At 34.0% G+C, this 18,002-nt stretch overlaps 3 protein-coding genes across 6 annotated transcripts in view; 1 reads left to right on the top strand and 2 right to left on the bottom strand.

The window, feature by feature from the left end:
- Positions 1-592: 592 nt before the first annotated feature.
- The window catches only part of LOC101899545 (zinc finger transcription factor lin-29), a 412,168-nt gene continuing 394,758 nt past the window's right edge, over positions 593-18,002 (top strand). For 3 of the 4 annotated variants that reach the window (XR_009342123.1, XR_009342124.1, XR_009342122.1), the window contains exon 1: positions 981-1,070. Coding sequence is in view for 1 of the 4 variants with exons in the window: in XM_011295537.3 (XP_011293839.2) it covers positions 884-889; positions 951-1,070; positions 1,130-2,038 (1,035 nt within the window). In the remaining 3 variants the exon portion in view is untranslated. Of the gene's footprint in view, positions 890-950; positions 1,071-1,129; positions 2,887-18,002 lie in introns of those variants that run through there. The other variant, XM_011295537.3, reaches the window with a different exon arrangement.
- Positions 5,372-16,996, bottom strand: LOC131802260 (probable serine/threonine-protein kinase dyrk1). Its single transcript, XM_059122181.1, has one exon. The coding sequence runs from the start codon at positions 16,979-16,981 to the stop codon at positions 15,761-15,763; it is 1,221 nt and encodes a 406-aa protein (XP_058978164.1). The 5' UTR covers positions 16,982-16,996; the 3' UTR covers positions 5,372-15,760.
- Positions 17,197-18,002, bottom strand: part of LOC101897419 (uncharacterized) — a 245,989-nt gene continuing 245,183 nt past the window's right edge. Inside the window, exon 11 of the mRNA XM_059122180.1 lies at positions 17,197-17,332. Within this exon, the coding sequence (XP_058978163.1) occupies positions 17,231-17,332 (102 nt within the window). The 3' untranslated portion in view covers positions 17,197-17,230. The remainder of the gene's footprint in view (positions 17,333-18,002) is intronic.

The following is an 18,002-nucleotide window of genomic DNA, read 5'->3' as shown; positions in this document are numbered from 1 at the left end:
TTTTCAATAACAAAAAAATTGTTCAGAAAACATTCAAATTCGGATGTTTTCAAAATGTTTATTTCATCGTATTCATCGACAAAATCTAGAGTTTTTGTAGCGAAATAATCCTTTAAAGATATACAGAACCTGGTTTTGAAAAGAAGTGTTGACCTTTCATTCAGTTTTCTCGGTTTTCAAGTATTTATTCAAAATAAATGCAACAAGTTGTTTGGTTTTTTATTGTTTTGATACTAATTCTGACATAGACCTACACTTAGAAAAAAATTGTAATCAGCTGGTAGCTCTACCTTACCTTTTAATTGTACCATGAATGCATCTACCTGTACTCTTCTGCCATGCAAATACCTAACCTTAAAAAAATTGAAAAAAAAACGAGATTTTTTACTGAGTGTGATTCCGTCCATTACTTAAAATTTAACAGAACTGCAAGAATGTAAACGTTTTTACAACATATAACAGATTTTGCTTTTATAATATCAGCAAAATATTATTCCTCTAACTTTCGACATACGCTCTTACTTTCGTTGACATGTATGTGGCCTATACTGTTAGTTTGCAAAGTAAATGGCAACACTATTCATAGTAATGAACCGTTATTGGTGCATCGTTTGCTTTCAATGGTCGGTGTATTTTTTCTGAAAGAAATTTTCTGCAAAATTTTGTCGTTTATCAAATTCAAAACAAAGTTCATTATTATTAAGAATATGTTTGTTCGGGAGTAGTTCGCGGCCGCGTATACACGTTTCAAATGACACAAAATCGGGACTGTGTGATGTGAATTTCTGGCGTGCGTTTGTGTTTTGAATTAACATGTTTATGAATGAAATTCTAGTTTGAGGGCAAAGCGTTTTATAGTTATTAGAAAAAAATCCTTGTCAATATGAGAGTAAGTTCCTGTAAGCACACTAACAAGAATTAAGATTTTAATAATTTAAACTTTATTGTAGATTCTGCGTTCCCAGTACTTGCAGTTGCAAGGAAACCTTCATCAATCAACAACAACAACAACAACAACAACGAATGGAGGCACCATTCGCCCCACAAACAAACAACGACAACAGCAACAGGTAAGTGTATTTTCCTGTTCGAAATCTATAGTTTTTATCAATACCCTTTCCCTATAAAGAACACCACACACACCTTTCCATCGTGTGTGACCAACAATTCTTATAATCTTCGAAATTTACCCCGAGGCAAAAATAACAATTGCTTTAACAAAAGCAATAGTAGTAAGCATAATGAACATAACGCTTGCCATTACACAACTGTCAGTGGATACTCATTGAGACAAACACAAAATCGAAACCAGCGGGTTGGCAATGTTACCAGAAATGTAATGGTAACCCGTAGTATTGCCCAGCGTACAACTTCGGTTTACCGGCAAAATAGAAAAGTTTCTGTTAGCTCAACAGAATCATACGATTCCACAACTTCATCCGAACCACAGTCATCATCATCTACTTCATCCAGCCACACTTCGGCCAGTACAAAGTTGTCTTCTTCAGATAGTCATGGAACGGCATCTTCTTCCAGCAGGGCACTAACCCAATCATCACTGATATCCAATGTTCCATCCTCAGGCTATGAAACGTTACAGCGCAGTAATAAACAGCAGATAGCGCAGAAAGAATGTATTAATAAAGCCATAACACAAGCCAACTTTCAACATTTACATATTAAATTTTCCAATGTACCCGCTGGTATAGGCAAAATTAATGTCAATGTTGAGTTTACCGACATAAGTCCACAGTGGTTAACTACAGTCTATAATTCATATGAAAATAATTTCTGGTATAAAATACCGCGAAATGATGTGCAGAGCAAAAGTCGTTGGTTTTTTCTGTGCAAGTTTTGTGAAAAAATGTTGGCATCTTTTCTTTCATTGAAAAATCATCTAAATACACATCTAGAATTGTATCCATACAAGTGCAAGTTGTGTTCCAAAGCATATGCTGGTCGAAATGGAATAACAAAACATTTACGAAGTCTGCACAATATTCCAACAGAGAAATACAATGTATTTATTGGACAATAGTTCAGGATGTACTACTGGTAATTGTATAAAACGAAAAAAAAAAAACAGAGGTCAGGAACCTGCTTTCATTTTGATATATTGTTACAAATTATTGAACCTATTTGTATATATGTAATTTATGTTGGGGCCTAATTGCGATTTGATTTTTTTAAGAGTCTCCATACCATTGTGAAAAGTTTATTATACTTGCGGCAAGTATAACTCTCTAATGTAAATCAGAACTTTGACTTGACTATACAAAACCATACAAATTGACAATTGTACAATAAAATACATAGTTTTAAAAATACTTACAATTTCACCAATCATAAAAGATTAAACAGTCAACATATCATTTATGAATTTCTTAAATGTTTGCAGACTGCTTCCAGGACAATATACAGTAATAACGGATATTTGGTTTAACCATAATATATCTTCATAGGCATTTGTCATCATATTTAATGTGCAAAAAAATTTAACCATGAGAAATACCACAATAAGTTTTTTACTTTATATTAACCAAAATTTTTTTTGGGAAATACTGAACTAATTTTCTGAAAAATATGTATTTTTAAGAAAATCACTTACATCTATTTTTTAGAATATCGTCTAATTTTGACCTCGGACTTAAATAGTATATGACACATAACTAGCCATAGTGTACAAGGAATCCATTTTTTATTGACATTTGTATATTGGTACACACACTTATTTATATAACAATTGACTAAACATCAATCATTTCATTGACTTTTATAGAATTGTATACTGAATAATTTTTATTTGATTCTAAGTATTGTACAAGTTACATTTAAATTTTACATATGAACTTTTTCTTTTTAATTGTACAATAAAACATTCGTTTACGTAAATATGATTTTATTATATGCTTTTTATTTAGAGCGTCATTATTGCGAAAGTCCCCGGAAAAAAATGAAATTTTTTGAGACAATTGATCGGATGTTGAATGCAAATGGTCACAATGGAATCACATTTGAAAGTGACAGCCCCCCTATGTACTAGGTAAACCTTATGAATTCCATGTTTTGAGGTCTTGAATCAATGCTGGTCTTTTGGCGTATTCATTTTCATTTACGTGGCCCCAAAATGGTCAATTGTGATTCACTCTTTTTTGGGAAGTGCAAGGAATTCGATGCCTTTGTGATACGTAATAAATAAATGGCATTCAGAGCAATGCCATTCATCTCCGGCCATCCAAAAATCATTAATCATATTTCAATCCTAATTTGCAAGATAAGGCCAAATGACACCGTAACATTCCTAAATATTTGTTATTAACCCCATAAAGTAGATATTTTAATAATCAGCATAAAATTCTAAGTCGAACGGTGTCTGTCTATCTGTTGAAATCACGATACAGCCCGCGTTATTTGACTTGGAGCTTCAAAATTTGGCAGAACAATTTGTATTGTATAGCCGCCATATAACGGTGCCTCCCGATATTCGGTATTTTAATGATTTTAGCCACATTTTTTAATGAAATTGCCTGAAATTCTACACAAGGAGTTCTCTATGATACTTTACCCCCTGAAAAAGAATTATCCCCCATACAATGGTGCCCCGCGATTTTGCGTATTTTGATGATTTTAGCCATATTTTTCAATGGAATTGGATTAAAATGTACACAAGGAGTTCTCTGTGAGTACTTTACCCCCTGGAAGAGAATTCTTTAGATAGGTCCACGATATCGTATAGCCCCCCATACAATGGTTCGGTATTTTAATGATTTCAGACACATTTTCTAATGGAATTGGCTTAAAATGTACACAAGGAGTTCTCTGTGAGTACTTAAATGGGTGATATAAATGTACACAAGGAGTTCCCTCTGAATACTTTACCCCCAGGAACAGAATTGTCTATATAGGACCACGATATCGCATAGCCCCCACACAATGGTGCCCTCATTGTATTTTGATGATTTTAGCCTGAAGTCTGAAAATCCACACAAGGAGTACCCTCTGAATACTTTACCCCCTGGAAGAGAATTGTCTATGTAGGTCTACGTTTAAGTATATCACCCATTTATCGCTACCCCGAGATATTCGGTATTTAAGGATTTTCGCGACATTATTCACAGGAATTGCGTCAAATTTCGTATTTGAATTCGTGATTGTCTATGCAGGTCTACGTCTTAGTATAGGCAACATACAACGGTAGCTCCCTTTATTCAGTGTTTTGGTGATATTAGCGACATTATTCACCGGAATTGCGTGAAATTTCGTATTTAAAATTCGGAATCGTTATCGTTATCCAGCACCACGTCTTCGTATAGCCCTACTATAAAGGTTTTCATATAAGCGGTATTTTTCAACGGTTTTTTGACATTGTTCAAGTGCCTTCCAAATGGTGGAGTGTATAAAAAGTTGGTCCCGGCCGAACTTAGCTGCTTCTTTACATATTTTAATTAATTTAGCTCGGTATATTAAAAATGAAAAACATACATACATGAAAAACAACATTTCCCTGCTACCTGTTTTCAAGAGGTTATCTGTTTGAAAAACCATTACTTTGGTATAATGCAACGAAGTTTCCGATTTCGTTCCATTTTCGGGAAATACAATTTTTTTTCATAAAAGAAGAATTATTTTAGAAAAAATATTTATAATTTCCTAAAATATATGGATTTTCAAGAAAATTTGTAGGCATTGCCTATGGAAACATTTTTGACATTTTATAAAAATCTATTTCATTCATCTCCTGGTATTTTATCTGATAGCTATTTTTATCGTACTCGATTTTAGTATCGTATAAATATTATGATGAGCAAAGTTTTCAACAAGTTGTGAGGTCCATGAACTTTTTCACATGCACTACTTACCCTTCCATCTTCAACCTGCCATTCGAAATAAAACTCATTGGAAAATAGAGTGATTCATTTTTATTTTTGTATTCTTTGTTGTTTTTGTTGTTGTATTATTGTGTTGTTTATAATTTGTTAAAGTTTTTGGTTTTGTGTTTCGTTTTATTAGAATTTTCAAAATTGTTATTATTACTTTTCAAAAGTATTGTTTGTTGTTGTTTAGTTAGTTGTGGTATTTATTAATTTAATATTTTTTTTTGGTTTTGTTAAATTGTCTGGCTTTTTTTATTGTTAATAATTTGTTAGTAAAAATCGAAAGCAAAACTGAATGCAGAAATTGTTGTTACCTTTTTGTTATCATATCGTTAATATTTTTTCTTTTGGTATGAATTTTGTTCTTTTTTAGTTTTATTATTTTTTTTGAGTAAGTTAGTTTTTTTGTTTGTTTCCTTTTTCTTTTCTTTTATTATTGCTTTATATTTAAATAGTTAAATGTGAAAAAATCTAGGTTAGGTTTGTTTTCTCATTTGATTTGATTTGATAGGATATTACAAAAGAAGTTTTCAACAACCCAAAATAATGCCAAATGTTTTATTTGAAAAGAAGCTTAGTAGTTGTGGGCAACATGATTATAGTTTTCAATGATTCGAGTGATCCGGCGATTATGTTGTAATTCTGAAACTGCGATTTCAAAAATTACATTAGAATATTAAATTTGAAATATGCATGTATTTGGAAAATTTGTATTTGGTTTAGTTTGTATTGACTTGACTATAAAGTATTGTTTTCTATTTTGTTGGCTTTTTTTATTAAATTTTTTGTTTATATTAGTCATTTTGTTGAGCAAAATCTTTTTATAAGACTTTTCCATATTTTTATTAATTTTTTCCTTTTTTTATATTACCTTTTATGTTTTTGTTGTAAAGAATTGTGGAAGTGTAGTGTGTGTGTTTTATTTTATAATTTGAAGGGAAAATGTTGAAATTGGAAGAAGGCTTATATAGTAGAATGCTGTAAAGTTTGTTAAGAATATCCATTTCAGATATTGGACATTATATAAACAACATAAATTCTGAATAAAAGTTTTGGAATACCGAAGGTATTTTTTGGTCTTGTGGTAGAAAACCCATTAGAAGTTGAAAAACAAAAATGAAATATTTAATATAATCATATACAGTTGGATACTATATGAGGAATATTTACAAGGAAATTTCTGTGGTCTTCACAAAGTATATACAAATTAAAATTGGTCGGATAAGATTTATGCAGGGTGAGATGAAAAAAAGGGAACCAACTTCAGACTGCTGTCATTTCTAAGCCTCTCGTCCGATAGCTGTTTAAATTATTCCAGTGACAGCTCATTATATTGTTTACAGGCGTACAAAGGCATTTTCGAGAGAATTTTCCAGAAAAAAGTTAATCGTGAAGGAATTCAAGCCTGATTTCTTTATATTTGGCTGGAAAACCACAAATGGCTATCGTTAGAGCACTCCAGCATTAAAATGTGAAAAAATCGTTTATGTTTCGTACCATCGCTCGTTATCGTGAGGAAGTGGGCTGAAGAAAATAGCAACATCAGCAGAAATGGTTCGAAAAGTAAAAAAGGGACTTTATCGAAGCCCTCGTCACAGCGACCGAAAAATGGCTCGCAATATTCCATTCGGCAAATATTGAAAAATGAGCTCGGGGTAAAGCCGTTAAAATTCCAAAAAAGTGCAAGAACTTACACCGCAACAGAAAGAAAATAGACTCAAAAGAGCTAAAGAGTTGCTTCGCATGCCGAAAGTGGTAAACTGCCGAATTTGGTTTTCTCCGATGAGAAAACATTCCTTGTCCAGCAGTTTGTAAACAAACAAAATGATCGTGTTTACTTTCCAAAGAGGTCAGCTGAAAATGTGCACCTTCTGTTGACCACCAGAACTCAAGCGCCGGCCAAGCTTGTTGTTGTTGTAGCAGCTCATACATCTGTGTTCGTTCGGTTTCCATTTTTCTGACTCCATTCAATCAGGTTCTGCCTCTAAGTCCAGTTTCAAAAAGGATGCAACCTGGATGCGTTGTGTCCATAACGAGACTGGAGTTAGGTGAGTAGGCTTGGCTGGGCAGCGAAATAGGTGCAGCGTGTCATGTGGGTCTGTGCCACAAGCTGGGCAGATGTTGTAATACATGTTCGTGTTCGGCCGGCCATGGTGATGGTGTGGGCCGCCATAACAGCCGATGGTCGCTCTCCGCTCGTATTAATCCACCGTGGCATCAGAATAAATGCCGAATATTATCGCGTAAATGTTCTGGAGGGTGTATGAAAGCCTTGGGCACGCAAACATATGGCCGCAGACCTTAGACATTGTTCCTCTCTTCCTTTTCAGGTTCCTCCCCAGCTAGCATTTGGAAGATTGTTTTTGAAAAAACCACTTCGGTGAGTCTATTTCGAGTCCTTTTGGTGATCAAAAAATGATTAACTCACGTATACGATCGAAAAGCGACTCGAAAATGACTCTCTTTAATGAGTAAAAAGAGGTCAACCAAAATACAACAACAAAATGTAGGGGAATCGCAAATCAATCATTGAGATGTGCAAAATGTGACCATTTTTTTCCGTTATTTATTATCATATTGCGATCATGTACAGATTGAAAAATGATTAGTCTTAAAAAGATCATGCAGTTGTTTGAAAAGTGATTATACCCAGCTTGTACATGAAAATTGTTTTTAAAAAAATCACTTCGCAGAATCTTCTTCGAGTCCTTTTGGTGATCAAAAAATGATTAACTCACCTGTACGATCGCAAAACGACTCGAATGTGACCCCCCTTAATGAGTAAAAAGAGTTCATTTAATTTTATAAAAAAAATGTATGGTAATCAAAAATCAATCATTGGGATGTGCAAAATGTGACTGTTTTTCCGTTATTTATTATCATATTGCAATCATGTACAGATTGAAAAATGATTAGTCTTAAAAAGATCATGCAGCTGTTTGAAAAGTGATCGTATTGATGTATTTTTTATCATATTTCGCACAGACAAGTGCTTAAATGCTGCTTGTTTTTCTATGCATAACGGGTCATTTTGTTGCGTTTCTGGAGTGGCTATAAAAAAGTTGACTTTTTGGTCATTTATAAAAAGTGCGTGGAAGCGTCAACAGCAAAAGTGTTAAATATTAAAAAGTGATAAAAAAAATATTAAAAAGTGTACGCTTATCTATTTGTTTGTTTATTTATTTATTGTTTTTATAAAAAAAAAATGTCAGCAAGCCAATTTAAAAAAAATAGAAAAGGCTAAAATAAAAAGGATGGCAAAAAATGAATTGGTGCAGCAAAATGAAACGATACTTAAACAATTTGTAAGTATACAAAATTGGGTCTTTGATTGATTAATTCACTACTTTGCAATATATTAATACTTATATAATTTTTGATAATCTATTTCCAGAAAGAATTTATTGCAAAAACCGGCGGTGAAGGACCCCCCAATTCCTTCGGGCTGCCGTTCGAAAGATTTTTTCTGACAATTTAGCCTGCCAATACAGCTGGAAGTGCACCAGTGTAAAGCCAAGTGCAGAAAAGTGTTATTTAGTGACAGTAATCGAAAGTAAGTTTGTGTTTTTAACACGTATATAAAGAATTAGTAAAATGGACAGACTTGTACATATTTAATTTCAGATATTTGTCATCTAAAATACACAAGTAACGACAAGGATATGAACACGATCCTTCAGAAACATTTTGTTCACGCTCGAGACCGGGTTACAAAAAGAAAACGATCAGATTGAAGTTCCTGATTTTTTTATTTTTTTTTTTTGGTTTTTCTTTTTTTATTTAATTTTTTACTATATTTTTTACCACTAGCATTTACTAAAATACACCTGAAAATGAACTAGTACAAATTATAATTATAAAAGTTGAATTATTTTTATTTTAAATAAACTATTTTATAAACAAATATAAACAAATTCTTTTTTTTACGGTACATCCCAATATTTAGAAATCACGTACGAGATTCGTAGGATCGTAAACACTCATATAGGACTCATAAATGACTCGAATTGAAGACAAAGGCGACTTAAAAAAGACTCGTAAATGAATATAAATATGAGTGACATATGACACTTAAAAGACTAATAAATGACTCACTAAGGACTCATAAATGATCAAAAAATGAGTTAAAAAAGACTCGAAAAAGATTCACAAATTAAAAGTTTTAGCACAATAAATGATTAAAAAACGATTCGAAAACGACTCTTAGAACGATCAGAAAATGGTCGAAAAAGACTCTTAACTAATCTAGAGGAAGACTCATATGTGATTTATTAAGAAGATTCGCGGGAGGTCACGTTTTTCTCCCGACAAATGTGTCTTTTATGATCAGAAAATGCGCGCATATTCCACATTTTTAATCGCGCGACCGGATCAAAAAAGACTCGATTGTGATTAAAAATTTCAAAAAATGCTGACTGGGTCTTTTCCTTTTCAGTGCGCAATGGCCACCAAAATCTTCGGATACCAATCCGTTGGACTATTGTGTGTGGAGTATTTTGGAAAGCAAGTTTGACACTAAAAAATACCAGAGTGACGATCACCTCAAGCAAGCACTTCACCGGGAATGGGCCAAAATACCGCAGAGCAACATTCGGGTAGCGTGTGACGGTTTCATTGGCCGTTTGAAGGCCATAATTCGTGCCAAAGGTGGCCAGTTTGAACAAATCTAAAGTTATTCTAAATTTTGATGCTATTTCCATTTTTTGCTTTCATTCAATAAAATTTAAAAAAAAAGATTTTTTTATCTCACCCTGTATTTGCTACCAGATAAATTTTTAGACCTCTTTTAATGCTAACCTTCAACACATTTTTTTATTTTATAAGTTCGTTTTATTTTTGAAACTTTCTTCTTTACGGAAGAAGACATTAGATCGGACGAAAAATAACCGAATGGAGTAACTCAAACAAAAAACCACGAATAAATGCTAGTGAAAACCACATCTAAGTTTTTCAGCTGATTGAGAGTTGCTTAATACATTCTATTTATTTTTGGTGTTTTCATTTTATATATTATTGTAGAATATAAAAAAGTTTTAAGTTCAGTTTGCTAAATTTTTATTCGTGTGTGGAACTTAGATTATCTATTCTATACTTTTACCAACTCTGTGAGTGCAATTAATTTAATTGTACATTCTACTTCGACATTAGAGAAATATATTATTTTTTTAGTTTATATAAAAGGTCAATAGTATAGATATTTAAGTGTATTATACACGGGAAAATAAATATTTGAAATTTTGGAAAAAGAGAAATGATTGAGTCCTCTGAAGTTGTGTATCGGCAAAAATGTTGAAAGAATTAAAAGAACATTGAATCACATAGAAGGTAACAGAAAAAGGCTCTAAACCCAAAGAAATTGGAATGTTATAACTATACAGAATACCTAAATGTGTCGCTCAAAAACGATATTGACTGGTAGAGAAGCTGAACTCTTCGAAGTCCGTATTGGGAATATGAGTACAATCCGATGGCGATTGATATGCAATGTGGTAAGTATAAATGGAAATAACATAATATTTCAATCTCCATAATTCATATAACCATTGTTTTGCAGGAGAACAATCGATGCTTGTGGAAATAACCCTTGCGAGAGGAAGCTGAGGCGACGCAAAGGAATTATAATGTTCATATGAGTGACACTAAATATTTTAAATTGCGTTCACTGGGAATGGAAGATACATGACTAACACTTATATACGGAAATCTTTTATCACCAAAGTATCTAGTCAATGGTTAAAATCTACCAAATGCAGTGACTGAAACTCTGTTTTTTGAAATCTTCAATTGCAAAAACCGAGAAATCGAGAAATAAGATTAAAAAGGGGCCCCTCGAATGCTGAGGAATGAAGGTGGAAAGGCGTATACACACAGCATAATGTTGAAATATGCAAGACTGAAAGATAAATGGCTAATATCCTTAGCTTTAACAAATAAAAAATATATAAGTTCAGCTGGTCTGAGCTTTGAATTCCCTCCACCATTTGGAATTAAATTGACAATTTTCAAAGAAATAAAATCCGTTAAAAATTCTGTTAATATCTTAAAAATACCGAATGCAGCCGTTATATTAGGGTCTATACTACGATGTGGATCTGTGGATAATGTCGCTAAAAACATCAAAATACCTAATATCGGTAGGTGCCGTTATATAGGGGCTGTACGAAGGCGTGGTCCTGCACGGACAATTTTCTGTCATAGGGCGTAGTATCCATTAAAAAGTTCAAATAGCAAATTTGAATTCTTTTCCGATGAATAATGTCGCGTAAATCACCAAAATACCTAAATTAGTGAGGTTCTATGGGGGCTATACCAAAACGTGGCCCATATATGGCCCATTTTTCAATACCAGCAGTCCTACATTTGAGTAAAATTTTATGAACCTACTTCATTTCGTTTGGAAGCTAGAGTGATTTCCACCAGCACCAGATTAGAAATACTTAAACGGTGATAAATCGTTAGGACCTTGGCATTACCAAATAATGGATGTCAGGGCTAGCCGCTTAGAAACACAATTTAGTTTACAGCAATCCATCCTCGGTCTGTTCGACATATTGAATGCTTCATAATTTTTTGGTAAATGTCCAATATAATTCCTTATTTCTGCATCGTATTAAAATTTAAATACCATAAATGTGGTTCAATTATGCATGAGCTGATACTACCCATCGAGAGGTAAGATTGACCTTACTCCCTACGATAGGATTATATTACTTGGCACTATTCGGGACGGATTTTTGGTTATATCACTGAGATTTATATCGAAAACCCTGCATTACGCTATGCTCACAGTACTATGCCTTTCTGAAAATACGATGGGTCTAGTTAAGGAAGGATGTTGCCAACTGAACACTTTAAGGACTAGATCGAAACAATATGTTCCTATTATCAACAGGGTCTGTTCCCTGTAGAAATAATGAAAGCCTCTGTTAGAAGACGTTAATTGCTTTTCAAACAGCCTTTTATGGATCGAAATTGATTTTGAATTGAATTTAGAACTTGGAGGCATCTATAGCTATTTTTGACTTCGGAGAAGCTCATTGAAGCTCAGCTTTAACTAAGTTCCATATCTTTGATGTCATGAATTGTTAATGATGGAACTATCTGCCTTCCTCAGGAACATTATGCCTTTGCCATTTGGGGGCACCCGACAACAAGTAGATATGTTTATATTGCGTGGCCTATTTCCCTAATATAATTTACAAATAGGGTTTTCGATCCGAACAATGTTTTGTCAAATTCTATGAGTTGGTCTTTCAGCACACCTATGTTATTTTCTTAACTATTTCAAAAAAGATAATGTTATCGTATGTCATACGTAGACAATTTTACAAAAAATTGGTCTTCCTTCTGAAGGTAACTCTAAGCCAAAGTACTGTTTTTCTTTATCGATCTGATAACAATAAATCATTTTCTTGATCTAAAACATTTTTGAAGAATATATGACATTGCTAGTTGGAAAATAATTTCTGGAAGATTTAAAAAAAAAAAATATTGGACTCAAAGAATTCTAATTTTAAAAATGGAGAAATTGTTTTAAAAGTAAATTGCCAGAGGGAAGACAAGATAGTAGCTACACACAATGTTTCGAAACGAACACATCAATGGAGAAATATTAATTTACAAAGAAATAGAAATGCAGTAGTTAGGTGTAGTGGCATTAGTCAAAAAGTATTGGTATTTGTGTTATTACATTTTAAAATGGTTTTTTTTTGTTTTACTAAAAAATTAATTGTTCAATGAACGTACATTTGATTTAAATATATTTTTGAAATTTTTAATTGCAATATTATTGGCAAATATTTTACAACATGTGTGTTAGTTTATTAATTTCTATGTGTGTGTATGGGTGTCTGGTTGTGGCTCAAATGTTGTTAAAGTACAAATGGGATAATTTGCATAATTCATTTGCTTGTTGTTGTTGTAGTCCTCGTTATTATATATTGTTAATTTTATTATAATAATTTACATGAAATCACAGTCCGTATGTGAGAATTTTTATTATTATTATTTTTTGTTTTTAATTTTTATGATTTTCTTTGTGGTTTTGCTTGAGATGGTGTTACGCTTGTTAATTAAATTAATTAATTAATTATTTATGATATAACTACGATATTTGTTGTAATGATTGAACGTAGAATGTATTTTTGTTATTACATTTTTATGTCAAAAATTAAGCTACGATCTTTCTGATTTTTTTGGTATTTTACATTAGAAATTTTTTATATGTTTATCTCCAAAACAAGGCATTTTTTATTTTATTTATTTGTTTAATTTCTAATTCCGAAAGATTTTTGTATTATTATTTTTTATCTTTTCTAAGCATAGCACTTTGTTTTTATTGGAATTAATTATTTTTGTTAGTAATTGAAATTATTTTAATTTGCTATTTTTTGATGAATTGTTTGCTTTCCTTAAGATAAATAAGAACGAGTCAAAAAAATAAATAATTAAAGATTTATATTCAGCAATTTCCGTAGCTTTTTATTGGTTGCGAATCAAAAGTGATAACTTTGATGATTTTTGGAAAAAGATCAACATTAATGGAACTGCGTCATAAAGTTAGCGTCAAGCAAAATTAAATAAATGTTTATATTAAAACGATTTGAAAATCTGTATAAAAAATTGCCACAATTTTTGTCAAGAACGGTGAATGTTGGCAATTTTGGGTAGAGAAATAAACATTGAATTGGCTGCTGAGGTCCTATGACCTGTATTTGTGGCACATCTTACCTTAATTCATACTGCGATTCTTATACAGGGTGAGATGAAAAAAAACTGCAACCAACTTCAGAATGCTGTCATTTCTAAGTCACTCGTCCGACAGCTGTTAAAATTATTCTAGTGACAGGTTATTATATTGTTTATAAGCGTACAAAAGCATTTTGGTGAGAATTTTCCAGAAAAATATTATTCGTGATGGAATTCAATATATTTGTCTGGAAAACCACAAGTGCCTATCGTTAGAGCACTCCAGCATTTAAATGTGAATAAATCTTTTGTGTCTCGTACCATTGTTCGTTACCGTGATACTGGTAGCGTAACCCGACGTCAAGGAAGTGGACGGAAGAAAACAACAACATCAGCAGAAATGGTTCGAAAAGTAAAGAAGAGACTTGATCGAAACCCACGTCACAGTGGCCGAAAAATGGCTCCTGAGCTGAACATATCGCAATATTCCATTCGGCAAATATTGAAAAATGAGCTCGGGGTAAAGCCATTGAAATTCCAAAAAGTGCAAGAACTTGCACTGCAACAGAAAGAAAAAGATCTAAAGAGTTGCTTCGCTTGGCGGAAAGTGGTGAACTGCCGAATTTGGTTTTCTCCGCTCCGATGAAAAAACATTAATTGTCCAGCAGTTTGTAAACAAACAAAATGATCGTGTTTACTTGCCAAAGAGGTCAGCTGAAAATGTGCACCTTGGGTTGGCCACTAGAACTCAAGCGCCGGCCATGGTGATGGTGTGGGCCGCCAAAAGAGCCGATGGTAGATCTCCGCTCGTATTAATCGACCCTGGCATAAGAATAAATGCCGAATATTATCGCGAAAATATTCTGAAGGATGTATTAAAGCCTTGGGAACGCAAACATTTTGGTTGAGGTTCCTCGCTTCATTTCCAGCGCACAATGGCTACCAAAATCTCCGGATACCAATCCGTTGGACTATTGTGTCTGGAGTATTTTGGAAAGCAAGCTTGGCACTAAAAAATACCAAAGTGTCGATCACCTCAAGCAAGTGCTTCGCCGGGAATGGACCAAAATACCGCAGAGCAACATTCGGGCAGCGTGTGACGGTTTCATTTGCCGTTTGAAGGCCATAATTCGTGCCAAAGGTGACCAATTCGAACAGATCTTAACTTATTCTAAAATTTGATGCTATTTCCGACATTTTTTACTTTCATTCAATAAAATTTAAAAAAAATTTAAAAATTATGGCATTTGACTTTGCTGCAGATGGGAAGTAGGGAAAGATGACGTATGTTAGAACATTGCGGAAAATGGAATGGGAATGTTACGTTAAATTTCATCATCCTATATTTTTTCCAAGAATTTTATTTATAGATTCACTTCGAAATAAATATAATATTAATAAATTTTAGATTTATGTAAAATAAAAAGAAAAAATAAATGTTTTAATTTTTATTATTTTTTTTTTAATTTTTTATTAGGATTTTTTTATGTTAATTTGCCTAGTTGTTATATTTGAAGTTATACAATTGCAGTATTTGTTGTTCTTGTTATAATAATTATTTTTTTTGCTTTAACTTACTTAGCTACAAAAAAGTTGTATGTTTTTTCTTCTTGATTTTCCTTTTTATTAGATAAATAATTTTTTATTGGGGCTTTTTGTTGTTATTTTTTTAAATTAATTTTATTTTTCAAGTTTGTAATTTAGTTACTTTTAAAGCTTAAAGAGAATATAATTCCAGTATTTGTTTTTTTTTGTTTATATAAGTTTTATATATTTTTTGAAGTTATTTGTTTTATTTTTTTGGTTGTCTAAATTTTTAAAGAATCCTTTTTTCTTATTTTCGATTTTTTATTTCATTTTTTCTTTTTTCAATAATAAAAAAACGAATCATAAGCACTTTTTTGTTGTAAGTTTTTCTTACCTTTTTTTTGGGATTTTTATAATTTTTTTTTTAATTTTATTAAATTTTAATCACTACAGATTGTGTTTTTTTTCTCTGAATATAAGTTTATTTTTAGGTTTTCTCTGTGAATATTAACTAGTTATATAGTTTGGGAAAGACCATAGAAGTGTTTTATTTTGATCTGAACAAATGGCTGACTTTCGGGTCGCCACTGTTCTAGGAAGAAATAAGGACCAGTGGGGAGGGGGAGGGTGGAGGAGAGCAGGTAGGGAGGTAGAAAAAACTCCTCTTTGCTTTAGAAGGCCATACTCGTTCGTCGGCCACCCACACCGGGTCCGGCACGAAATGCCCCTCCACCACCACCGCCACCACGTGGAAGACCGCCATGCGAAACACTGCGTCCCATACGAGTCTCACTACCACGACGCTCACGCGCTTTACGCAGCAAATCCGAGGTACTCGGACGACGACTGGTGCTTGCCGAGGAGCAAACACTGCGTTTACTGCCGGACATAATGTCCGATGTCGAAGAACGTCTGACATTTTGCGACGACGAGGCAAATGCATGAGGCGACAGAAAGTACGGTGACGGAGAACTTGCCTGTGAACGCGACATTTCGTAGCGATGATGTGAGGCGGATGATGGCTGTTGCAAATACTGGTTCGAACCACCGCCGCTGCCGCCGGTGAGGTGTATCAGCTGGCTGCTGGACCGGTTGTCATCGTTCGAACTGTTGCGACGTGTCGAGTATGGGGATTGGGGATAATCGATGAGGAGATTTTCCGATTCCTCATTGTCCACCGATTCGATCTTCAAATAGGGCGGCATGCGATTGTAGGGCTGATGGATGTGATGATGATGATGGTGGTAATACTGGTCGCTTAGGTTCAGCTCGCTGCCGTTGGCATTGTAGCCACCGCCAGCCAGGCCAACACCGCTGCCACTAACGTCCTCAGCATTATCACCACCACTGCTGCCACCGCCTCCACTGCCACTACCCTTGGTGGGCGCCAACAGATTTGTGGACTGGGAATTGGTCTTGTTCTGGCCAGAGCTACCGTTGCGTAAACCACTGTACAAGGATTTAATGTGAAAGTCGAGGGAACGAAAATTCAACAGGGATCGTTTTTTGGGTATTTTGGCTGGCTCGGGTTGTGGTAGTGGCGGTGCTTCAACATCGCCGTTGTTGTTGTTGTTCATCTGACGGAAACCTCCAGAATTTCCGTTGATTAGATCATGTTCCAAATTGTTGTTGTTCAGTGTGTCAATTTGTATGGTGTTTGTTGTTGTTGTGGTCGTTCCTGTTATCGTCAGGCTATCCAGACGATTTGACATTGCCGTTGTTGTTGCTGTTGTTTTATTATTATCCAAACTATACGAAATATTTTGAGAAAAACGCTGTTGCTGATACTGCTGTTGCTGCTGTTGTAATTGTAACTGTTGTTGTTGCTGTTGTTGCTGTTGCTGCTGTTGTTGTTGTAATTGTAAATCATGTTTACTTATTGTTGTTGTCATTGTTGTACTACTTAGACTAGTTTTACTACTAATTGCTTTAATAAATTTATTATCAATATCTAAAGACTCCTTTCGTCACTGAATAACGCAAAAGCCCTGCTTAGAGGCATCCTTTGCATCGCCGTCTTCACCACAAAACGCCGAGACCTCATCGTTTTTGGGTGACTCTTGCCCACAGGGTCCCATGCCGCTGCTGCCGCCGGCGACACCGCCACTAAGGCTTGGGGGCCCCTGAGGGCAGGCTGATTGTCACCGAAGTGCCAGTGTCGATATCATCGGCGGTCGCACCGGTTTATTCTCTAATATTCGTTCCAATTCTAGCATAACACTGGTCGACAGACGTGGCAGTAACTGTAAATGAAAAGAGGAAAAGTATCGATAATTAGATTAATCGAAGAAAATTATGGGGAAAAAGAGAAATTTCAGGACTCAAGTTATATCCATTCACTCAACGGTGAATTTAGTACCATTTAGTACTTTTTGAACAATCATAGTACGCATTCCCGAAACCATCTCCTTCTCTCTACCCTAGACACCAACAGTGACCTCAATATCAAATTTTGGAGATCCACCTCTATCCCATCAGCCAACAACCCATTTTGGGGCATTTTGCACTTTTCGTTCGTTCATAGTACACATTTCCAGAACTACTTTTAACTCTCACAGACACCATATCAAATTTTTAGAGTATTCAGTATTTAGTACCTTTAAGTACTTTTTTCCTTCACCCAATACAAAAATTTAGGACGCATTTCTAAACCACCGCCAAATTTTAAACACAGATACCATTAGTAATCTAAATATCAAAATTTCAGAATTGTACATCTATCCCTTCATCCAACACCAAATATATTACCATTCAGTACTTTTCGTACAATTATAGTACACATTTCCGGAACCATCTCCATATATCAAGGCTACACATGAACGGCGACCCTATTACCAAATTTCAGATTTTAAACACTATATTTTTGCCTAATACTAAATTCTACCAAGTATAGTACCATTTGGTACTTTTCGT

This window comes from Musca domestica, unplaced genomic scaffold, assembly GCF_030504385.1.
Source record: "Musca domestica strain aabys unplaced genomic scaffold, Musca_domestica.polishedcontigs.V.1.1 2, whole genome shotgun sequence".
In the NCBI taxonomy this organism is placed as follows: domain Eukaryota; kingdom Metazoa; phylum Arthropoda; class Insecta; order Diptera; family Muscidae; genus Musca; species Musca domestica.
Note: the sequence above shows the minus strand (reverse complement) of the source record. Positions and strands in the feature narration are given on the sequence as shown.